This window comes from Rhagoletis pomonella, unplaced genomic scaffold, assembly GCF_013731165.1.
Source record: "Rhagoletis pomonella isolate Grant_MI unplaced genomic scaffold, Rhpom_1.0 Rhpom_scaffold_00007, whole genome shotgun sequence".
NCBI lineage: Eukaryota > Metazoa > Arthropoda > Insecta > Diptera > Tephritidae > Rhagoletis > Rhagoletis pomonella.
Window position 1 is genome coordinate 1,159,564 of NW_023458561.1, and position 19,653 is coordinate 1,179,216.

Below are 19,653 nucleotides of genomic sequence, written 5' to 3' on the forward strand. Positions count from 1 at the left end.
AATCTGTACTGAATAGGAGTAACTACAAGGCGATAATACTTAATTACTTCAAGTCCATGTAGTGAGTGCGATTGTGATAAATAATTTTCTTATCTTTCCTCCCTTCTCTTCCCTTATCTTTTCTGGTAGTCTTCATATTTTATTTTTTTGTATCTTGTTAACAAAAAAATTCACATATACGTAATTCTTATTTTCAGTCGTAAGCTCACTTAATTTTAGTTTAAGTCCATTTCAATAATATAATGTTACTTAATTAAGTTCATGTACTATTAAAAGATTATTGTCTTAAATGTACAACCACTGTTCCCTGTTAAATAAATAAATAAATAGCTTTATAGTCATTTAAATAACAAATAATTTTGTATTTGTAAGACTGTAAATAACTAATTTTTGATGAAAAATGCAGATACCAATTTTTTATAATTACAGATTGCAAAGGATAATAACAGACAAATGTTAATCGGTCGTCTAATAGTTGACTATGAAACCAATTCACCTGTTCAAATGAGAACATTACTTAAACCCGAACTAAGGAAAATAACACTCCTGCTCTGGTTTCTATGGATGTCATGTGCGTTCTGCTATTACGGCTTGGTATTGATAACTGTAGAGTTATTTCTTAAGGACAAAGTTAATTCCGTAAATCAGGGATGCAGCACATTCAATACACAAGATTTTATGGACCTATTGTGGATTACTTTCTCTGAATTTCCTGGAATATTTGTAACAATAGCTATTATTAAACGATGTGGCAAGAAAAAAACGATGGCCATGCAATTTCTAATTTTTTCTGGATGTGTTTCAATACTATCGCTTATTAAAAGGTACGTTTAATTCAAGCTATACATACCGTTATACTGAATGCCATAGAACATTTTAATGCTCTTACTCAGATGGTTATCTTAATTAAACAGTCTCGATGTTTCCCTTTCTTGAGAGTTCTGAGCGTCTAATATGTATTGCAATTCGAAAGGCGACACTGACTGATACAAATTCATAGTGCAATGTAATTGAATCTTATTTCTTTTTGGAATCGCAATGCAGAGTAGACCCTTGGAATACCAATTATAAGTCAGTTCATGGTCAAATTTTGTGCAAAATTTTAACTAAAAGAGCCATTTCAGTATGAAGAACAACTTATAATTCGCAGATGGTCCTCACTAATACTCATAGTGATGGGTAATAATATCCATAGATAATATTACCTTTTTGAATCGAAGTAAAGTCCAAGGACGTTATTGATCTTTTAAAACACCATTGAAAAAAACCACTTTTAACATATGTACATAGTATTTATACAGCTTTAAAAGTGCATAACATCGCTGCGGCCAACGTTCGCGGTCCAACCAGCATCGCGCCGAGCCGTTTTCGGCCGCTCCCCTCCATTAAAAAAAAATGCTTTTTACAAATTTCATAAAAATGGGCGCGTTTCTAAGATGCAACTGTTTACCCCAACAGTAGCGGAAATTCTGTCAACTGTTGGGTCCAACAGTTACGTCTTAGAAACAGTATGATGCATGAACTGCCAAACAAACAGCTGATATTTGTAAACAAGCAAAATTAAATAAAAGAGCCCAAAAATAAAAAAATTTACTAAGCCAAAAATATGAACACATGAACACTAAAGCATCCCAACTTAAGCTACTATTCCATACGAACACAGGTACATATGGGTGTTTCCATGAAAATGTCAACCAGGGCTGAAAAAATAAAAACAACTGAAAAGGGTTTTTAAGACGAATTAATAAGAGAAAAATACTCGAATTTTTATATTATAGAAGTATTTCAGCTTATTGGAATTTTAAAACTCAAAAATGGAAGAGTAATACTGAATGTCTCTCGACTCAGTTTTTTCTAATGAAATGAACTATTTTCTCTTTCCTATTAACTAAATTAGGAGATTTGAAACATTACAATTACATCTTAAAATCAAATTTGCAATAACAACTAACTATAAAAATGAGAAAAAAGAGAAGTTAGAGCTCGAATAACGGTAATTTTTTGATTTCGATGTTTCCCTTTCTTGAGAGTTCTGAGCGTGTAATATGTATTGCAATTCGATAGCATTCTAATGCCGCCTACGTTATTCAAAAACTTTGTTTGTCTATGTCATTTGTATATTGGCAGTCGCAGGTAATGCAGATTACAATTCTTAAGCGAGAATTCTTCTAGTTAAAGATACACAGTAAAATTTTCTTTCCAACCGAAGTAAAAATATATTTTATTACCCTTTAAAGTTTGTCGCATACGTAATTGTAAGTACGAAAATTTCAATCAAATACATCAAAACCAATGTTAATTGCAAATTTTCCATTTAAATTATTTAGAATAGTTGTAAGACAATGAAACGGTGGCGAGAAGAGTTCTCAATAAAAACATTTTATTACTTATGAGAAAAATTGTCGCGTACGTTATTATTTTTTTTTAATATAAAACTAGCCAGAGATAATTTCTCTTAAAATATGAAAGGATTGTAAAGGTAAATTATTTACCTTAGTTTAGGAATTTTTAAAGAAAAGAAAAACTCCCATGATTCGCAGACTTTCGCATATATGCGTGTTTCCATGAAAATGTAAACCGAAAATGCAAGCAAATGAATTCAAACGGCTTTATAACTTTAAGTTTCGTATTCAGATGGCGTAAAAAGGGTTTTCAAAACGCGAAACGGTGGAGAGAAGAACTGAAAAAATTTAATTTAGTATGTGTTACTAGTAAAGATATTGTATGGGGGAAAAATCTGTCGCGTACGTTATGTCGCGTACGTTATTATATTTTTTTTTAATAAAAACTAACCAGAGATAATTTCTATCAAAAAATGGAAGGATTGTAAAGGTACATTATTTAGCTTAGTTTAGGAATTTTTAAAGAAAAGAAAAACTCTCATGATTCGCAGACTTTCGCATATTTGTATATGTGCCTTAAAACCACTTCTTTTTTTGTCGCGTACGTTATCACCTGGTTTTGAACGGATATTTTCCACACCAAAGTTTCGAGGCTGCTTATTTTTTTCTCAAACATAGTACCCTTTGGTTGCAACATAACCGTAATCTTTTTTTTCTGTAACTTCTATTTTTGATAGATTTACGTTACTCTATAAGCGTACGAATGTCGCGTACGGCTGTATGGAAACACCCATATGTACTTACATATCGAGCCCTAACCGCCAAAATAACGTAAGCGAAATTTTTTTCAAAATTTTCTTTTTGATGCAGAAATGCATCTAGATGTTCTAGGAATATGCATCAAAAAGAAAATTTCGAAAAAAATATCGCTTACGTTATTTTGGCGGTTAGGGCTCGATATGCTTATAAGTCCACGATTTTTTTATTTATTTTAAATATACACGTGTATTTTATTTTATTTATAGCCAGTTTCATTTTTTTTAAATTTATTATGAAAACTGACGGAAGGGAAAAATCATTTTTTAGTTAAATTGTTGAGTTCATGTCGCGAAATAATTTTACGATGGAAAAATGGCGTCAAATCAGTAACCGTTCAGCTGAGCGGAACTACTCAACTGTGCGTTTCTAAATCAAGCGCTCAACAGTTTAACAACAGCTACGTCTTAGAAACGCGCCCAATGTGTTTGTTTTTTAGATACATGCATACTTCAAATATTTACAAATTTTATAAATACATATATGTAGGATGGCTTGCATAAGTCCACAATAAAACACCCGCGGATAGATTTAGATTTTGACAGTTTATTGTATATATACTTTAGGTGAACTTAGAATGTAAAATAGAAAGAGCTAAATACTGGACTATTAAAATAGCTTCGACCTAAAGTAAAAGCTTAAATTTTAGCGTCCACGTCGGTTGCTTTTAGTTTGGTGACTGTCCCGTTTATTATTTTCTTGTCACTGTCCTTTTTATATTTTACTTTCCTCTCGCTCAGCGTTTGGACTACTGAAATTCGATTCGCATATGGGACTCGAAAAGCGGAGTAAAAACGATATTTTAGGGGCAGATTAACATTTTTTTTGTTCCATAGTATAAAAAAAAAATACCTCTTTAGGTACTTTTTCAGTTCATCATATTTTGTTCCATACTTACGCATTATTTACATTCATATATGTATATTAGACTGCATCACTCCCCATACAAAAAAATCGGTACTATTTTTCCACTGGAATTATAAAATCTATTGGCGCGTATTCATAGTCCAGCAACTAAGTCGAAACTAACAAAGTTGCAACTTAAATTTAAGTACCAACTTAAAATTTACCTCTATTCATAGTCGCATTTCAGGCTTCAACTAAGTAGTTTCGACTTAGTTTACGATATAGCAAAACGATTGTGAAAATGTATCGATTTTTCTTTACGATATTTTGGAAAAATTACATTTTTATTAAATAATATCAAGTTTGATCATCCGTTTATGTAATTTTTATTTTCATTGCATGATTATGCAAAAGAATAAGGTATCATTTTCTTGTTAATTGTGTGAAATAGCCAGAACAACCGCAGTGATGTGAAGTCGATGTTTATCGAAAGCATGCTGTGAAACATACAAATAGTAGATATCTAAATGTTATGCACAAATTTACTTTAAAAGAACTAGCGTGAAACTGACTTATTATTTGAAAATTTATCTAAATTATTCCAATTATAAAATTGTGATGTAGCTTTGTTCGAATTGTAATACGCATTTAATTTCATCTTCCGATTAAAATGGATCGATCTTTGTAAATTTTAATTGGAGTTTATTCAATATTATCAAAATCACCCTCTACCAACTTAATTTTTACATATTTCGTCTGTTTTCCCTTAATTTGATAAAATACTTCTTCCTAGTTACGACTTAGTTGCAGCTGCAGCCGAAACTAAATTTTAAGTTGCTACTTAGCTAGAAAAGTCGAAACTAAGGCGACTATGAATAGAATAGTTTCGACTTAGTTGAGTACTAAATATGACTATGAATATGCGCCATTATATTTTAAGACGTGCACCAAAATATTTCGGAAAAATATTAAGATTTAAGTGAGCTGGACCGATTTGAAAATACCTCCAAAAATGGTGTTTTTTATGAACAAAAATAGTTTCTTAAAGATTTAAAAAAAAAATCCCTTCAAATGACAAAAAGGTTTAAGCTTAAAATATTTGCAAAAAATTAAAAAAAATTTTGAACGGAATCGTAATGAGATTTTTGATGCTGTTTTTTAACTTTTTTCAAAGGTTGGTATAAGAAAAACTTGAATAACTGAACCTAGAGTTTAGACTCTTCCGATTTATTCTTGAGATGTGTCATTGGAAAGGTATTTTCTCACCCTTTTTATTTCTTTACTAATAAACTCATTCAAAGGATGGAAGAGAAAGGAAGGAGGAACGAACGTCATTCAAAGTTGAATTAAGATGTGTTGGTACTCGAGGAAAAAATATGGGATACGAATGACGTTTTTTGGCCAGATATAAAAACAGTGCGAAAATACCTTTCTACTGAGATCCTATAAGTCTAAATCAGAACATTTTTCGCCCAGTTATTCAAGTTTTTCGTAAATCAATCTTTGAAAAAGTAAAAAAACAACATCAAAAATCTGATTCTTACGATTCCGTTGAAAATATTTTTAAATATTTTTATGCAGATTTTTTAAGCTTAATCGAATTTGTCATCTGAGGGGACTTTTTTCAAAAAGTTCATTAAGAAATTATTTTTATTCATAAAAAGCTTCATTTTTGGAGGTATTTTCAAATCGGTCCAGCTCACTTAAATCTTAATATTTTTATGAAATATTTTGGTGGACGTCTTAAAATATAAAGATTTTGTAATTCCGGCGGAAATACCGCAACTTTTTTTGGTGATGCAGTCTAATGTATATGTATAAAAGTATATATGGCCCAAAACGCGGACTGTTACATTACATTTTGCTCAAACTGCTTTTCAATGATGATGAGAGGATGAGAGTTGTATGGAGATGAGAAAAAATGAGAGAGAGAGATCAGAAGTGGGTGTAAGATAAGTACACCATTGAGCAATGCGAGTGTTAGGGAGGAAAGAGTTTACGCCGGGCTTTGAGACGGGTGCACTTCCGGTGTTGTGTTATTACTTGCCAATACACTTTGAGTAGCGCACGAGATGCATTATTTCAGAAATGCTTATGAGTCAGTGGACTACTGTAGCGAAAATTTTGTCTTCTGTGCGCTCTTAACCTTTGTTGCTGATAGCGGGTCAGAGAATGATTTAATAATTTGAGCAAGCAGTTGAGGCCGAGTTTGTTTGCTGGGTAATTTCCATCTGATTCTGAGTTGGCATTTTACTCCACCCAGCAGTGGTTAGTAGAGAGTTATAACTGCCCTTGGGTAACCAGTTTGTGGTGACTTTACGAGTCGGTTGATTTTGAGCCTTTGTTACATTACATGGGTATGGCAATAACAGTGGCGCCAGAAAATCACTTATAGAGGGTGGAATTATCCTTGTCTGTCGCGACTGCGGTGTTGGATCCAGAGCGTAAAATTGGGAAATTGGGTTTTGGGATTGTGACACATCTGACCTTGCACCTCCTGTTTTTGCTGACTTCATCAAGCTTTCTGCTGAAGAAGGCATTGAGAAAGTCGATGCTGATGACGTAAACAGCACATGAAAAACGTGATGGTATTTCTTCCATCGTCGTGAAGAAACCACGGTCATCGGAGTGTTGGCATATTATTTCTTAAGCTATATAACCGAGCTATCAATGGGCAGTCATACAAGTTCCCACTTCTATTTGACCTTTGACGTACGTCAAAGACAACATAGTCCATTTATTAATATTGGTTTTGTTTTCTGTGCTTTAAATACCGGCATTTTGATTTGCTTTTGATGTTACATACCGTCACCTTAATTCACAAAAGCCCTCACTAGCAAATTTGTTTTTTTACAGGAGAAGCAAAAAACATTACAAAAATCAAATCATTCATACGAATAGGGTATATTAAAAACTTGCACAACTCTGTTGTTTTTGGTACTAACACTTTAAAGTTAGTGAAGGTGTATTTTAATATCCTAGCAAAAGCTGTGAAAAATGCAGTTTCGAAAAAAGTGTTGGTTAGGGCCTTTGTGAATTATGGTAACGATATATTCGTTTCAATCATTTCTTTGAGAAATTTATTTTTAGCAAAAATTTAAAAAACAGTAAACTTGTCGGGCAATAGTTTTTTCATAGAGATATACTTTGAATCCTTGGCCAAAAACCTTTGTGGTAAAACTCTCCCCCTACGTCTCCCTTCTTTGCTATTTAAAGTCAAAGTTAAGCTCCTTCAATAGCGATTTCCAGCAGAAATGGTCAACGTATGGAGTTGGAGTATGACAATGAGGACCTGCTTCTTAGAGGTGTAGCTGTGGTCTTGAGTTTGAATTCGTGGTTTTAGAGTTGGGGGGGGACAACTTTCGCATGAATAAAAGAGGGTTTACTATTTTTTTTATAAATATTTAAATTCACTATTTACTTAAGTGAAAATTCTATTTCGATGTCACTATGTAGTGCTAGTGAAATTTGAAATGCACTATCACTAACCATATAGCGGTAGTGAAATTTGAAATGCACTACCACTAAGCAAATAGTGGTAGTGCAATTTGAAATACACTACCACTGAAGCCCTATCTCGATTTAGTACAGCGTGCCCAACCCTGAAGTAAAAACGTAAATATTTAAGGTATAAACTTAGTGTATTCAAAATTCGACTTAAAATAAAATTTTCGGATAATTTCTTTTCTTGCATCTGAAAGCATAAGTATGTGGCATTATCTAACATATACTTATAATATATTGTAACTCCTGTTGTTTAGGAGTTATGAACGTTTCAACAGTGGACTGTTACATTACCATTTTTGGAAGTACTTTTTGAAGCTGCTTTATATATGTTTTCAAAATTTGGTACACAGTTTCTTAGCTTAAGGATGGAACTCAAGAACTACATATTAATTGAACTGATAAAACTAATTTGGCGTCAGTATTTGCAAAAAAAAGTGGGGCTGTTAAGTTGCACAAAAAGAACTTTACGTTACCTGTGCTATATACGTGTAGCGATAAGGTTATAATTACGTTTTTAGATGGCTTGTAGTCTGTTTTATGCATACAGTAGCATGAATTCAGTATATGTATTTACTACTTGACATGTAGTTCAAAGAAATTAATAACAGGATAACGGATTGAGGCTGATCAACTTCGCCGGGGCCCGAAACATGGTAGTATGCAGTACTAGGTTCAAGCATTAGGGGATTAATCAAGCTACATGGCTGTCTCCGGATCGAAAAACGAGAAACCAAATCGATCATGTTGTGATAGACGGAAGGCACGCTTCCAGTGTTTTAGACGTACACACACTCCGAGGCCCAAACATCAAATAGGACCACTATCTTGTTGCAGCCAAGATACGCACCCGCCTCTGTGCAGCAAAAAATGTGCGCCCAACAATGCAAGGAAAGCTTAAGGTCGAAAATCTTCAGTCACAATAGACAGCCAGTGCTTTCGCTTCTCGACTCTCACATCTGCTCTCAGAGAGCACTCTTCAACAAACCGACATATGCGAGCAGTGGAACCACATTTCCCGCTTATTAAGTCCCGCCGCCGAAGAATTAGTCGGATTTCAGCGGGCCCGAAAGAACAACTGGTACGATGAGGAGTGTCAGGAAGCCTGCAGCGCCACGCTGCGATCGGGCGCCACGTCCGCTATTTGGAACAGCTATAAAGATCTGAACAGGGAAGCGAGACGTATTTATCACAATAAAAAGAGAGAGTCCGAAATACATGATTGCGAAGAACTTGAAATGCTGGCTGACAAGAAGAATGCCAGAAAATTTTACCAGACAGTTAGGCGACTTACGCAAGGTTTCAAGACCAGGGCGTACTCCTGTAAGAACAACAATGGCGAGCTAGTAACCGATGTTCAGAAAGTACTTAAATTATGGAGAGGATATTTTTCCATCCTAGCGAATGGTAGCAGCACGGAAAGTTGTGGAGAAGTAGAACCCGAGCCCGCAGTCGATGATGACGGAGTCGATGTTCCACCGCCTGATATCACGAGGTACGAATAGCAATAACGCGACTGAAAAACAACAAACTACTACCATCTATTTGTCGACTTTAAAGCCGCTTTCGACAGCACTAAAAGGAGCTGCCTATACGCCGCAAAGTCTGAATATGGCATCTCCTCAAAACTCATACGGCTGTGTAAAATGACGCTGAGCAATACTACCAGCTCCGTTAGGATTGGGAAAGACCTCTCCGAGCCGTTCGCCACCAAACGGGATTTCACACAGGGCGACTTGCTTTCATGTGACTTCTTTCATCTGATGTTGGAGAAGATAATAAGAGCTTCAGAACTTAACCGCTCAGGAACAATTTACTACAAGGGCGTTGCAATTGTTAGCTTATGCCGATAACATCGACATCATCGGTAACAAAAACCGCGAAGTCTTGTCTGCCTTTTCTAAGTTGGATAAGGAAGCAAAGCAAATGGGTCTGGTGGCAAACGAGGACAAGAAGTATCTCCTGCCATCAAACAAACAGTCAGAACATTCGCACCTTGGCACCCACGTCACTGTTGACAGTTATAATTTCAAGAAAGTATAGAATTTCGTTTATTTGGGGACCAGCATTAACACTGATAGTAATGTCAGCATGGAAATCTTACGCAGAATCGCTCTAGCCAACAAGTGTTACTTTGGACTGAGTAGGCAATTCAGGAGTAAAGTCCTCTCTCGACGTACGAAAACCACACTCTACAACTCACTCATCATGTCCGTGCTGGTATATGGCGTAGAAGCATGGACAATAGCGAGGGCCGAAAATCCGCTTTTTTAGAATTTTGTTTGGTAATAGCAAAAATATGGTTAATTATGCTCTAAGAACAATCTGTGTGAAAGATGACAATTTTTGGTCAATATCTTAGGCTCGCCCAAGTCCATCAAGTTCAAGTGCTAAAAAAATTGTTTATTAGCTACCATCTATTCTCTTAAGAAAAGGTTCATTTACCAAAATATGTAGGACTTATAATATCGAAGATAATTGCAATTTTGGTAGAAAAGAGGAATTAATTAATGTATTTGTTAATTTTTATTTTTTGAGCACATTGAACTTTGATGGACCCGGGCGAGCCTAAGATATTGACCAAAAATTTTCTTCTGTCGCACATGTTGTTTTTAGAGCATATTGAACCATATTTTTGCTATTACCAAACAAAATTCTAAAAAAGCGGATTTTCGGCCCACGCTAATGGACAATGACAACATGCGATGAGGCGGCTCTTAAAGTATTCGAGAGAAAGATTTTGCGGAAGATTTACGGGCCTTTACGCCTTGGCGACGGCGAGTACCGCAGACAATGGAACGCTTCACAACAGTATGGACATAATGCAGCGAATTAAAATACAGCGGCTCCGCCATGTCGTTCAAATGGACACCGATGCTCCAGCTCTGAAAGTGTTCAACTCGGAATCCACTGGTCGTAGCAGAGGAAGAGGAAGGCCCCCACTGCGATGGAAAGATCAGGTGGAGGAGGACTTGGCTTCACTTGGCATTTCCGATTGTCGTCAGTTGGCACAGAAGGGAAACGACTGGCGTGCTTTGCTGAACTCGGCCAAAATCGCTTAGGCGGTTACAGCATCAAATAAGAAGAAGAAGATAATTATGATTACAGATTTGAAAGTTTCTGGTGTTGTGTACACGGTTGCCAACTTTTGGATTCTTGAAGCCGGGACGCACAATAAGTCTGTTCTTTCGCTCACCCGCAGGTTTCCGAAAGTGGCCAATTTGTGTCTCTTTGGTTGGTTCGCAGACTGCTGAGAGCCATTTTGAGCGAGTAATATTTTCTTCTCACTAGCCCGAAGACGACCGGACTCTTTTTCCGGGCGAGTTTCTGAAATCTGTCTACTGCCAGAAGAAGATTGGTAAGTGAAAAAATATCAAGTGAGCCATTGGTTTAACATTACTGTGTTTTCTGCCGCTCAAATCTTAAATTTATAGTTTTGAACGATTAGACGTTTAGAGCACTTCCATTCGTGCAGTCCCTTACTAATGAACAGTTGCACGTATCTCACATTTATCGTGAATATTAGCGTAAGTCAAAAACTATCGATAGGTTAGTCATGCTTTTATGTGAAATAACGAAGCTTTTCGTATTGTGCCGTTGTTCTTTTCATAGTTTCAGTGAGACACTTAGTAATTTTCTATGGGAAACAACGACACGTTTCGCTTTGTGCCGTTGTTCAGCAATACAAATGGAATTTTTTTCGATTAACTACTTACAAGTTGTTACTTATTTAGTATTTTTGCAGTCCTACACTTACTAAATCTTTAGTAAAAGTCATAATTTGAAAGCTTACAAATATTCCTTAATGGATGACTGCAAATAATCCGGAATAATTACGTTCCAAGACATATTATTGCTAAATTACGAAACACAAAATCTTTAATTGGCTTTACTGAAATATATGAAATGAGTTCAGTTGTGTCGTTATGGCAGAGGACCATCGATATGTGGTCCTATCTTGGCCATAAGTGTCGCACTTACGCTCATTTGCACAAAACTATCCCGAAAATGTAAAAAACAAATCTGGGGCCGCTTTCATAAAGCGACAGTGATAATTTTGTAACGACAGACAATTTCCATGTTGTCAGTGATAATTCGACAGTGGTGGGTGTTTTGTTTCATAAAAACAATTGTCACCACCTCTTAAATTCCATGAGAAATTCCATTGAAAAGGTGACAAATTGTCATTGTCGGAGTTTAAAATTGTCGCCAGTCGTATGAAATTTATATGCAAATCATATGTAATATTGTATTTGCATTATTTGAGTTTTAAGAACTATTCAAATCATTGAAAAGTAATGAAATACGCGCAATTACCATACAAATGAATTTACAAAACTCTCCTGTGAAAGCTTTCCAACGGAGCTATTTGGTTTTGTCGCCATTGTCGCAACAATTTTGTCAGAGTGAAAATTGTCAGCACAATTGTAGACAATATTCCATATTATCACTGTCGTTCTCCAAAAATTTCCAAAGTTGCCTACAAACGTATATGAAACAGGAAAAATATCGCCGACAATTCTGGCAGTGAAATTGTATAAATAAAAAAATCGACAATTTTCGCACCTGTCACTTTTATGAAATAAGCCCCTGATGTTAGGAAAGAGGGTAGGTAAAATTACATATGTACACAATCTGTAACAAACCACATCAATTTTAATTATGTATTTTTGTAAATTCTTTTTTTAGAAAAGCAAAGAAATGTAAAACTAAGCCATAAATAACAAGAAAAACCCTTAAGGACGAGTACACCCAAAGTTAAACATTCTATAAATATGATATTTATTAACAAAAAACCAACAAAAACATCAACCACGTGGTCAAGTCTAAATAGCTGCAGAATAGCTGCCCGAAATAGCAGCTATAACTTCTATCACAGTGTAAATTGCTGTTGATTTTCCACAAAAATTTTCATTAATAACGGCCCAATCAAATTGTTGAATATAATTGTTATAAGGCGATAAATAACAGAAAGCTTCAATGATTATATGATTACTTAAAAATTTTTATAAAATTTAAATAAAAAACTTTGTATGTATAGTACCACACTAAATTATTGGCACAAAGAATATTTCGAAATGCATGCAACATTTTTTATTAAAAATTTTTGGCGAATTTTTTATAAAAATATTGTTGATACTACAACAAAAAAACCTAAAGAAATCCCTTTACTTCGTCCAAAACTCAGGAAAATTCAATAAATTTACCTACACTCCAGCAAACATTTGGAGTCATAAATGAGTCTTTAAGGAGTCCTATTTCGGAGCCTTTACGCTCGTAATGAGCGCATTAAAAGTCAGGTATGAGGGACTCTTATTGGCCTCCTATACGGCGCATTTTTGGCTCTTCAAAACAATTTTTGGCCTCATATATGAATCATTTCAGACTCTTTTCGAGGCTCTTATCGGCCTCATAAATTATTACATTCGGACTCTTAGGTTTTTTTTTTAGCAAAAATTCCTTTCAAATAGCATACATACTAACCTGCATATATACACTCCCACAAGCATTTAACAACAGCAGCTGCAGCTAAATTTTGTTTATTTTTTTTTTTAGTAATTTCTGTTCAAGTTCAGGTATAAATTTCGAATCTTTATTGTTTTTCTATTGGCACAAGGTGCTGGCTCATAATTTGGATCATATACGACTCCTGAAAGACGAGTCAAAATTTTTTTTTTGTTGAAACTCATATTTCTTATACCATGTTCTGACCGACAACGAAAACACTTCGAAAACGAGTTTTGGGATTGTAGCCTGAAGGCTGTTCACACCGGTTGTTAGTGTTTTCGTTGAAATTTCTTACAATAGCACTATGGCTACACCTGGGATGAAAATTCAAAATTTCAAAATGTGCCTAATGGTCTTCAAAAATAGTGCCGAAAAGGAGATGAAAGTGCCACAAAATTAAAACTGCTTTCTTATAAGGCCTTTTAAGAACAATATATTTTTAGAAATAGTATTTTTAAAATACACTGAAGTAATATAACAATCATTAATTAAATAAACTATTACAGTAAATCACTTTGATGAAGGACTCTCTTAGACATACACATGTACTTATATACATAAATTCATAGTAAAATATCACAGTACATATTCCAATTATGAAGAGAAAATACACCGAAATAAAGTTACTCGGACATGTTTACACATATGCAAATGTACCTACCTATATGCGAAATAATGGCATTGAGACATTTTGACCAGTTCAACCTATGCTTTAATTGACTTTATATGGAAGTCTAGCTCATAACTTAACAAACACCATATACATATGTTCATATTCACAAATCGACATTTCAAACGTTGTACAAAGATTATAAAAATTCAGCAAGTTTTCATAATAACCATGATACAAAAATAGAAGGTAGTTTCATTTATTGACATTCGTTGTTGTTGCCGACAACTTGACTTTTAACAAGGTTTTTTTAAACAATCTGGACACCCTACAGCTCATACTGATATGGACTTCGGCAAACCAGTATAAGCACGATACTGCATATGGACGGTTGCCGAAAGCATGAGAGCTCAGTTGGACGGTTGGCGAAGTCAAAACGCCGCAGTTCATTTGTTGCAGAAGTCATTTGACTTGTTGCTGAAAGCCATTTGATTTGTTGTTGAAGGCATCAAACGTTGCCAAAGTCATGAAACTGTTAGTCTGTTCCAATAGCAGTCCGGTTTACAGGATTTAGTCAAAACTTACAGGAAGTCGTTCCTATTGACATAAAACCTGTAAGTGGGAACACTTTTGAGAGAGTAACTGAGCAACTGTTCCTAGTCAGAAGTTACAGGATTTAGTCCGGAGTTTTTTTTCCTGTAAGTTCATGAAAAGTGTCAAACGATCAGCTGATTTGCATGTGCAAACAAAAACAGAAAGCGGTGAAAGCAAAGAGCCTTATATTTGTAAAAAAAAATGGAAGTAAACAACGAAATATTTGAATATGTACACATTTTAATAATTAGTTAGTGATATTTCAGCCAAATCAGTGTTGTACAAATGACATGTAAACAAACCGACTGACGTTTTTACAGGAAATAGTTCTTTTTGCGTTCCTATGCACTTCTGCATCTGTTCTCCTTTTGCTCTCATTTGAGAGCGTAAAATTGTAGTTTGACAGTTCCACAGGTTTTAGTCCCATTTTCAAAGGAACAGACTATGTATTTCAAAAACAATTCAACGACATTTGCTTGTTTGAAATGAAGCAATGATATATACATACATACATACATACAAACGTACGCATGCACATTCCTCACAACTAGCCTGCCAACACGCTCTTGGCACCAGCAGTGAGTAAAACGATGTTTCCATGGCAAGTGATTCGCTCTCCCATTCGTAATTCGCTCACTCATTCGTAATTGGCGCCAGTGTTGCCAGAACTTTTTGGACGAACCGGCTTAATTTGGCAAAAAATACCGGCTAAAAACGGCTAAAATGTTTCAACTAAATTTCACATGTTTTATTTAAATAAATCACGAGTAAAAAGACTATTTCTTGGAGAGAAGTTATAAATTCGAGCCGGAAAAAATTTTTCCAGCAAGAATTTGCAATTAGGAAAAAGATATGATTGTGGCACATGGTTGGATTTTTTGTCGACGATAATTTGAACAAACAAGTTCGTTAAATTTAAAAATTTTCAAACTGGAGCGATTTTAAAATGAAAAATGTAAGTTAATACTTGTTTACTTAATTAATTTAGTTAATTCCAATGATTTGAAAGGTACTCGGAAAAAAAACTATTTATTACTATTACTATCTGATATTTTGAGTGATAATTCCCGTTGGATTTTCGACGAACAAACCTATTATCTTCCCTACAAGGCCTTTTCAGACGGACCGATTCTCAATACACTCAAATAGAAACCAATACACATAAAAACGCTGTAAAGATTTCCCTTCAATTTTAAGGCAGTAAAACAACGACCTTAAGTTAACATCAACCGAGGCCATATGTTGACAAGGGATGCAAAATCACAGTTACATAAAAGAACTGGTCGGATTTTTCAGAAATCCCTTCAATTCTGATGTAAAATATGATGCTAAAAGACTGCAGATCTTCCATTTAGATTGCTTTACATAAAAATTTGTGCGTTTGTTTAAAAAAATACATATGTATGTGTACATAGTGCTTGAAAATATCAATTTTTCCATTACCTTAAACCTTTGGGAGTGGGCAAAAATTATGTTTTTTAATTTAGGCAGAATTGAATATGCGCTATCTGGGAAGACAATATCTACATGTAATATTTATTCTGTTTGTTGGCACTATACCCAAACACAAACGCATTCACACTTAAAATTAAGGCATTCGTTCGTTCGTTTAAAATAAAAATAAGCGAAATCGGCCCAATTTCATACAATCCTGCCTGACATGAAAATTTTCTCCACGATAAGGCTAGTAGCCATTTCTAACAGATTTTGGGTCGCTTAGTCAAAAATGGAAACATATATAGATATTTGAAATTTAAGAAAACAAGGCAAATAGCAAAATCGGCTAAAAACGGCTAGTATTCTTACAGGAGTACGCCCTGGTCTTGAAACCTTCCGTAAGTCGCCTAACTCTCTGGTAATATTTTCGGGCATTCTTCTTGTCGGCCAGCATTTCAAGCTCTTCGCACTCACGTATTTCGGCCTCTCTCTTCTTATTGCGGCAAATACGTCTCGCTTCCCTCTTCAGATCCCTATAGCGGTCCCACATAGCGCGCGTTGCGCCCGATCGCAGCGTGGCCTTGTAGGCGGCATCTTTTTCCTCTGCAGCTTCCTGACACTCCTCATCGTACCAGTGGTTCTTTCGGGCTCGCTGAAATCCGACTACTTCTTCGGCGGCGGTACTTAATGCGCGGAAATTGTGGTTCCACAGCTCGCATATGTCGGATTGTTGAAGAGTGCTCTATGAGAGCAGGTGTGAGAGTCGAGTAGCGAAAGCACTGGCTGTCTGTTGTGATGGCAGCGTTTCGACGTTAAGCTTTCCTTGCATATTTGGACGCACATTTTTTGCTGCACAAAGGCTGGTGCGTATCTAGGCTGCAACAAGATAGGGGTCGGAGTCGATGTTTGGGCCTCGGTGTTTGCATATGTCTAAAACACTGGAAGCGTGCCTTCCGTCTATCACAACATGATCGATTTGGTTTCTCGTTTTTCGGTTCGGAGATAGCCACGTAGCTTGAAGGATCTTTTTAACCTAGTACTGCGAAATACCATGTTTCGGGCCCTGGCGAAGTCGATCAGCCCCAATCCGTTGTTGGACGTTTCGTGGTTGAGGCTGAATTTTCTGACGGTTGCTCCAAAGATCCCTTCCTTGCCCACCCTGGCATTGAAGTCGCTAAGCACGATTTTGACATCATGACGCGGGCAGCGCTCGTACGTGCGCTCCAAGCGCTCATAGAAGAGATCCTTGGATGCCTCATCCTTCTCTTCCGTCGGGGCATGGGCGCAGATGAGCGAGATGTTGAAGAATCTCGCTTTGATGCGTATTGTGGCTAGACGCTCGTCCACCGGGGTGAACGACAGTACTCGGCGACGGAGTCTCTCTCCCACCACAAATCCAACTCCGAATTAGCGCTCCTTTACATGACAGTTGTAGTAGACGTCGCAAGGCCCCAGACATTGCTTGCCTTGCCCCGTCCAACGCATTTCTTGGACGGCGGTGATGTCAGCTTTTGTCCTTACGATGACATCAACCAGCCGGGCAGAGGCACCTTCCGGAGTCCGGACATTCCAGGTGCATGCCCTCAAATCGTAGTCCTTTAAACGTTGCCGTGGTCGTCATCATAAGGGGGGGTCACATCTGAGGCTTTGCCTTGCTTCTTCACTGGAAGTGGTTTTTACGTGACGGGTCCCAAACCCAGCGCACAACCCATTGCTGAGACTTTTTGAAACTTGGGTCAAAAAATATTGCAACAACGGGACGATACGTAAAGCGGACGATTTGTAAGGATGCATAGTAGTACGATTTTGATCCTAATTTTTAATAAAAGTACATAAACCACGCGTTTTTGCTTAGCGGAGTTTATTGTTTTTATTTTTTTTCTTTGAAGTTTCTCCTGTATTTACCGAAAATAAAAGTTACATTTTTAATATAGGATTATTGTGAAATTTATATAGGGCGGCAGTCTACCGGCTCTTATTTTTCACACAGTATCCAGTATCCGGTTACTCGGAAAAATCTCTATCCGGCACATCCCTAGAAAAAATTTAAGAAAAAGTGCCTTGACAAGGGATCATATGCAGTGTTGCCACTCACATATTTTTAAAGATAATAAAAAAGAAATGGTTTTTTCTATGTAAGGTTCTAAACATAAATTAATTTCACTGGATTAAAACAATATTTTTTAATTTAATTTTTTTTGCTATTTTTTATAAAAATATAGTTCAAACTAAAAAAAAACATAAAAATATAACTTTTAAACTCTGTTCAAAACTCAGGAAAATTCAATAAATTTCCATGCAAACTTTGATTTTTTTAATTAACTAGTTATAACCCTTACGAAGTAGAATTTTCCTTTCTGTGTTGCCGGAAAAGAGGTGCGGAAGTATTTTTCGGCCGCGCTTACGGATTATAACCCTTACTAAGTAAATAAAAAAATAAATAAATAAAAACTTATTTCTGTGCACATTTCTCATGCGTGAAATACTTAGTTAGAGCTCTGTTACGTAAACTTTCGTACCAAAACTGGTACTTTGAAAATGATTTGGTACGCTGCACTATGGGCAATATGAGGCATTTGCTTTTTAATAATAATAATAGATTGGCGCTTACACATATATTAGTGTTTGGCCGAGCTTCTCCTCCGATTTGTGGTGTGCGCCTTGATGTTGTCACACAAAGCGGAGGGACCTACAGTTTTACGCCGACTCCGAACGGCGATTGTATTTTTATGAGAAGCCGTTTTTCATGGCAGAAATACACTCGGAGGTTTTCCATTGCCTGCCGAGGGACGACCGCTGTTAAGAAAAAACCGTTTTCTATATTTTTTGCGATGTTGCTTTGACCAGGGTTTGAACCCAGGTGCTGATGAGTGAAAGCGCGCACTGCTTACCACTACACCACAGCGGCCGGCATTTGCTTTTTATTATTACCTCCCTTTTATTAGCTCGGGATGTAACTATGTAATATTGAGGCGCCTAAAAGATGCAGCGATTTTTATTCTCAAGTTACATACCTGATGACATTACGAATGGAAATTATAATTGCGAGGTTTTAGATTTTTAAACTATAATTTTATTTAAGTTACGATCATGCAATTTTACGTGCAGATAGTGTAAACCATGTAAATTTAAACGATGCATTTTTAATTTTTGTATCTCATTTGGTTCCCAAGATATAGACCCATATGTGGACTTAGAAAACTTAAAAGGTACACTTTCTGATTAAATGGAAAGAAGATATTTGACTATTGGTATTAAACGATTGTTTTCATAAAATATTATATCAGATATATCTATATATATATTTATTAGATAGATTACCCTTTATTTAAAAAAAATATATATATTTAAAAAAAATTACTGAACTATTGGATTATAGTACGTGCCATAAGAAAAGTATATACAAACAACTTAATAAAACAAATTTTCAATAGTATACCAAATTGAGCTTTCAAAAAAGCTTATCGTTTTCTAAAAATTATTGACTAAAAATAGTATATGTTTTACATATCTATATATATAATACACGAAGCCATTTTTTGTTGCGCATAAAAGATCTGAGCCGTTCGTTCGATTTTCAAAAGTGAGGTGTTAAATTAAAGGGGTCGGGCTAAAGATGTGCAATAAGGACTTATTTTTTTGAAAAGAGCTGCCTTCTTTTAATAAGTTATATTCAAATTATTTAAAAGAATAAATCACTTACTAGAATCTGGGTATCAATCGAAATGGTTTTGAAAAGCTCTGTTTCTTAGCTGAACTATAGGAGGGTTGCACCTGTTAAAAAATCGTATTAGGTAAGAAACATATGTAACACCATATGGGTGCCAAACAAAAGGGGTTTCAGAAAGTAGTAGTTTGAAAATATTTTGAAGAGGGTTGCCACCTGCTTCAAATGCCAAATTTAGTTTAATTATACACAAGTTATACGCAATACCAAAATATGGATGTCAAACGAAGGAGTGCTAAGAAATCTTTAGTTTGAACGCTAAGAATATT

At 35.7% G+C, this 19,653-nt stretch overlaps 1 protein-coding gene across 1 annotated transcript in view; it reads left to right on the top strand.

The window, feature by feature from the left end:
- Nucleotides 1-19,653, top strand: part of LOC118742239 (synaptic vesicle 2-related protein) — a 158,233-nt gene that overhangs the window by 112,683 nt on the left and 25,897 nt on the right. The window contains exon 7 of the mRNA XM_036474158.1: nt 430-824. Within this exon, the coding sequence (XP_036330051.1) occupies nt 430-824 (395 nt within the window). The remainder of the gene's footprint in view (nt 1-429; nt 825-19,653) is intronic.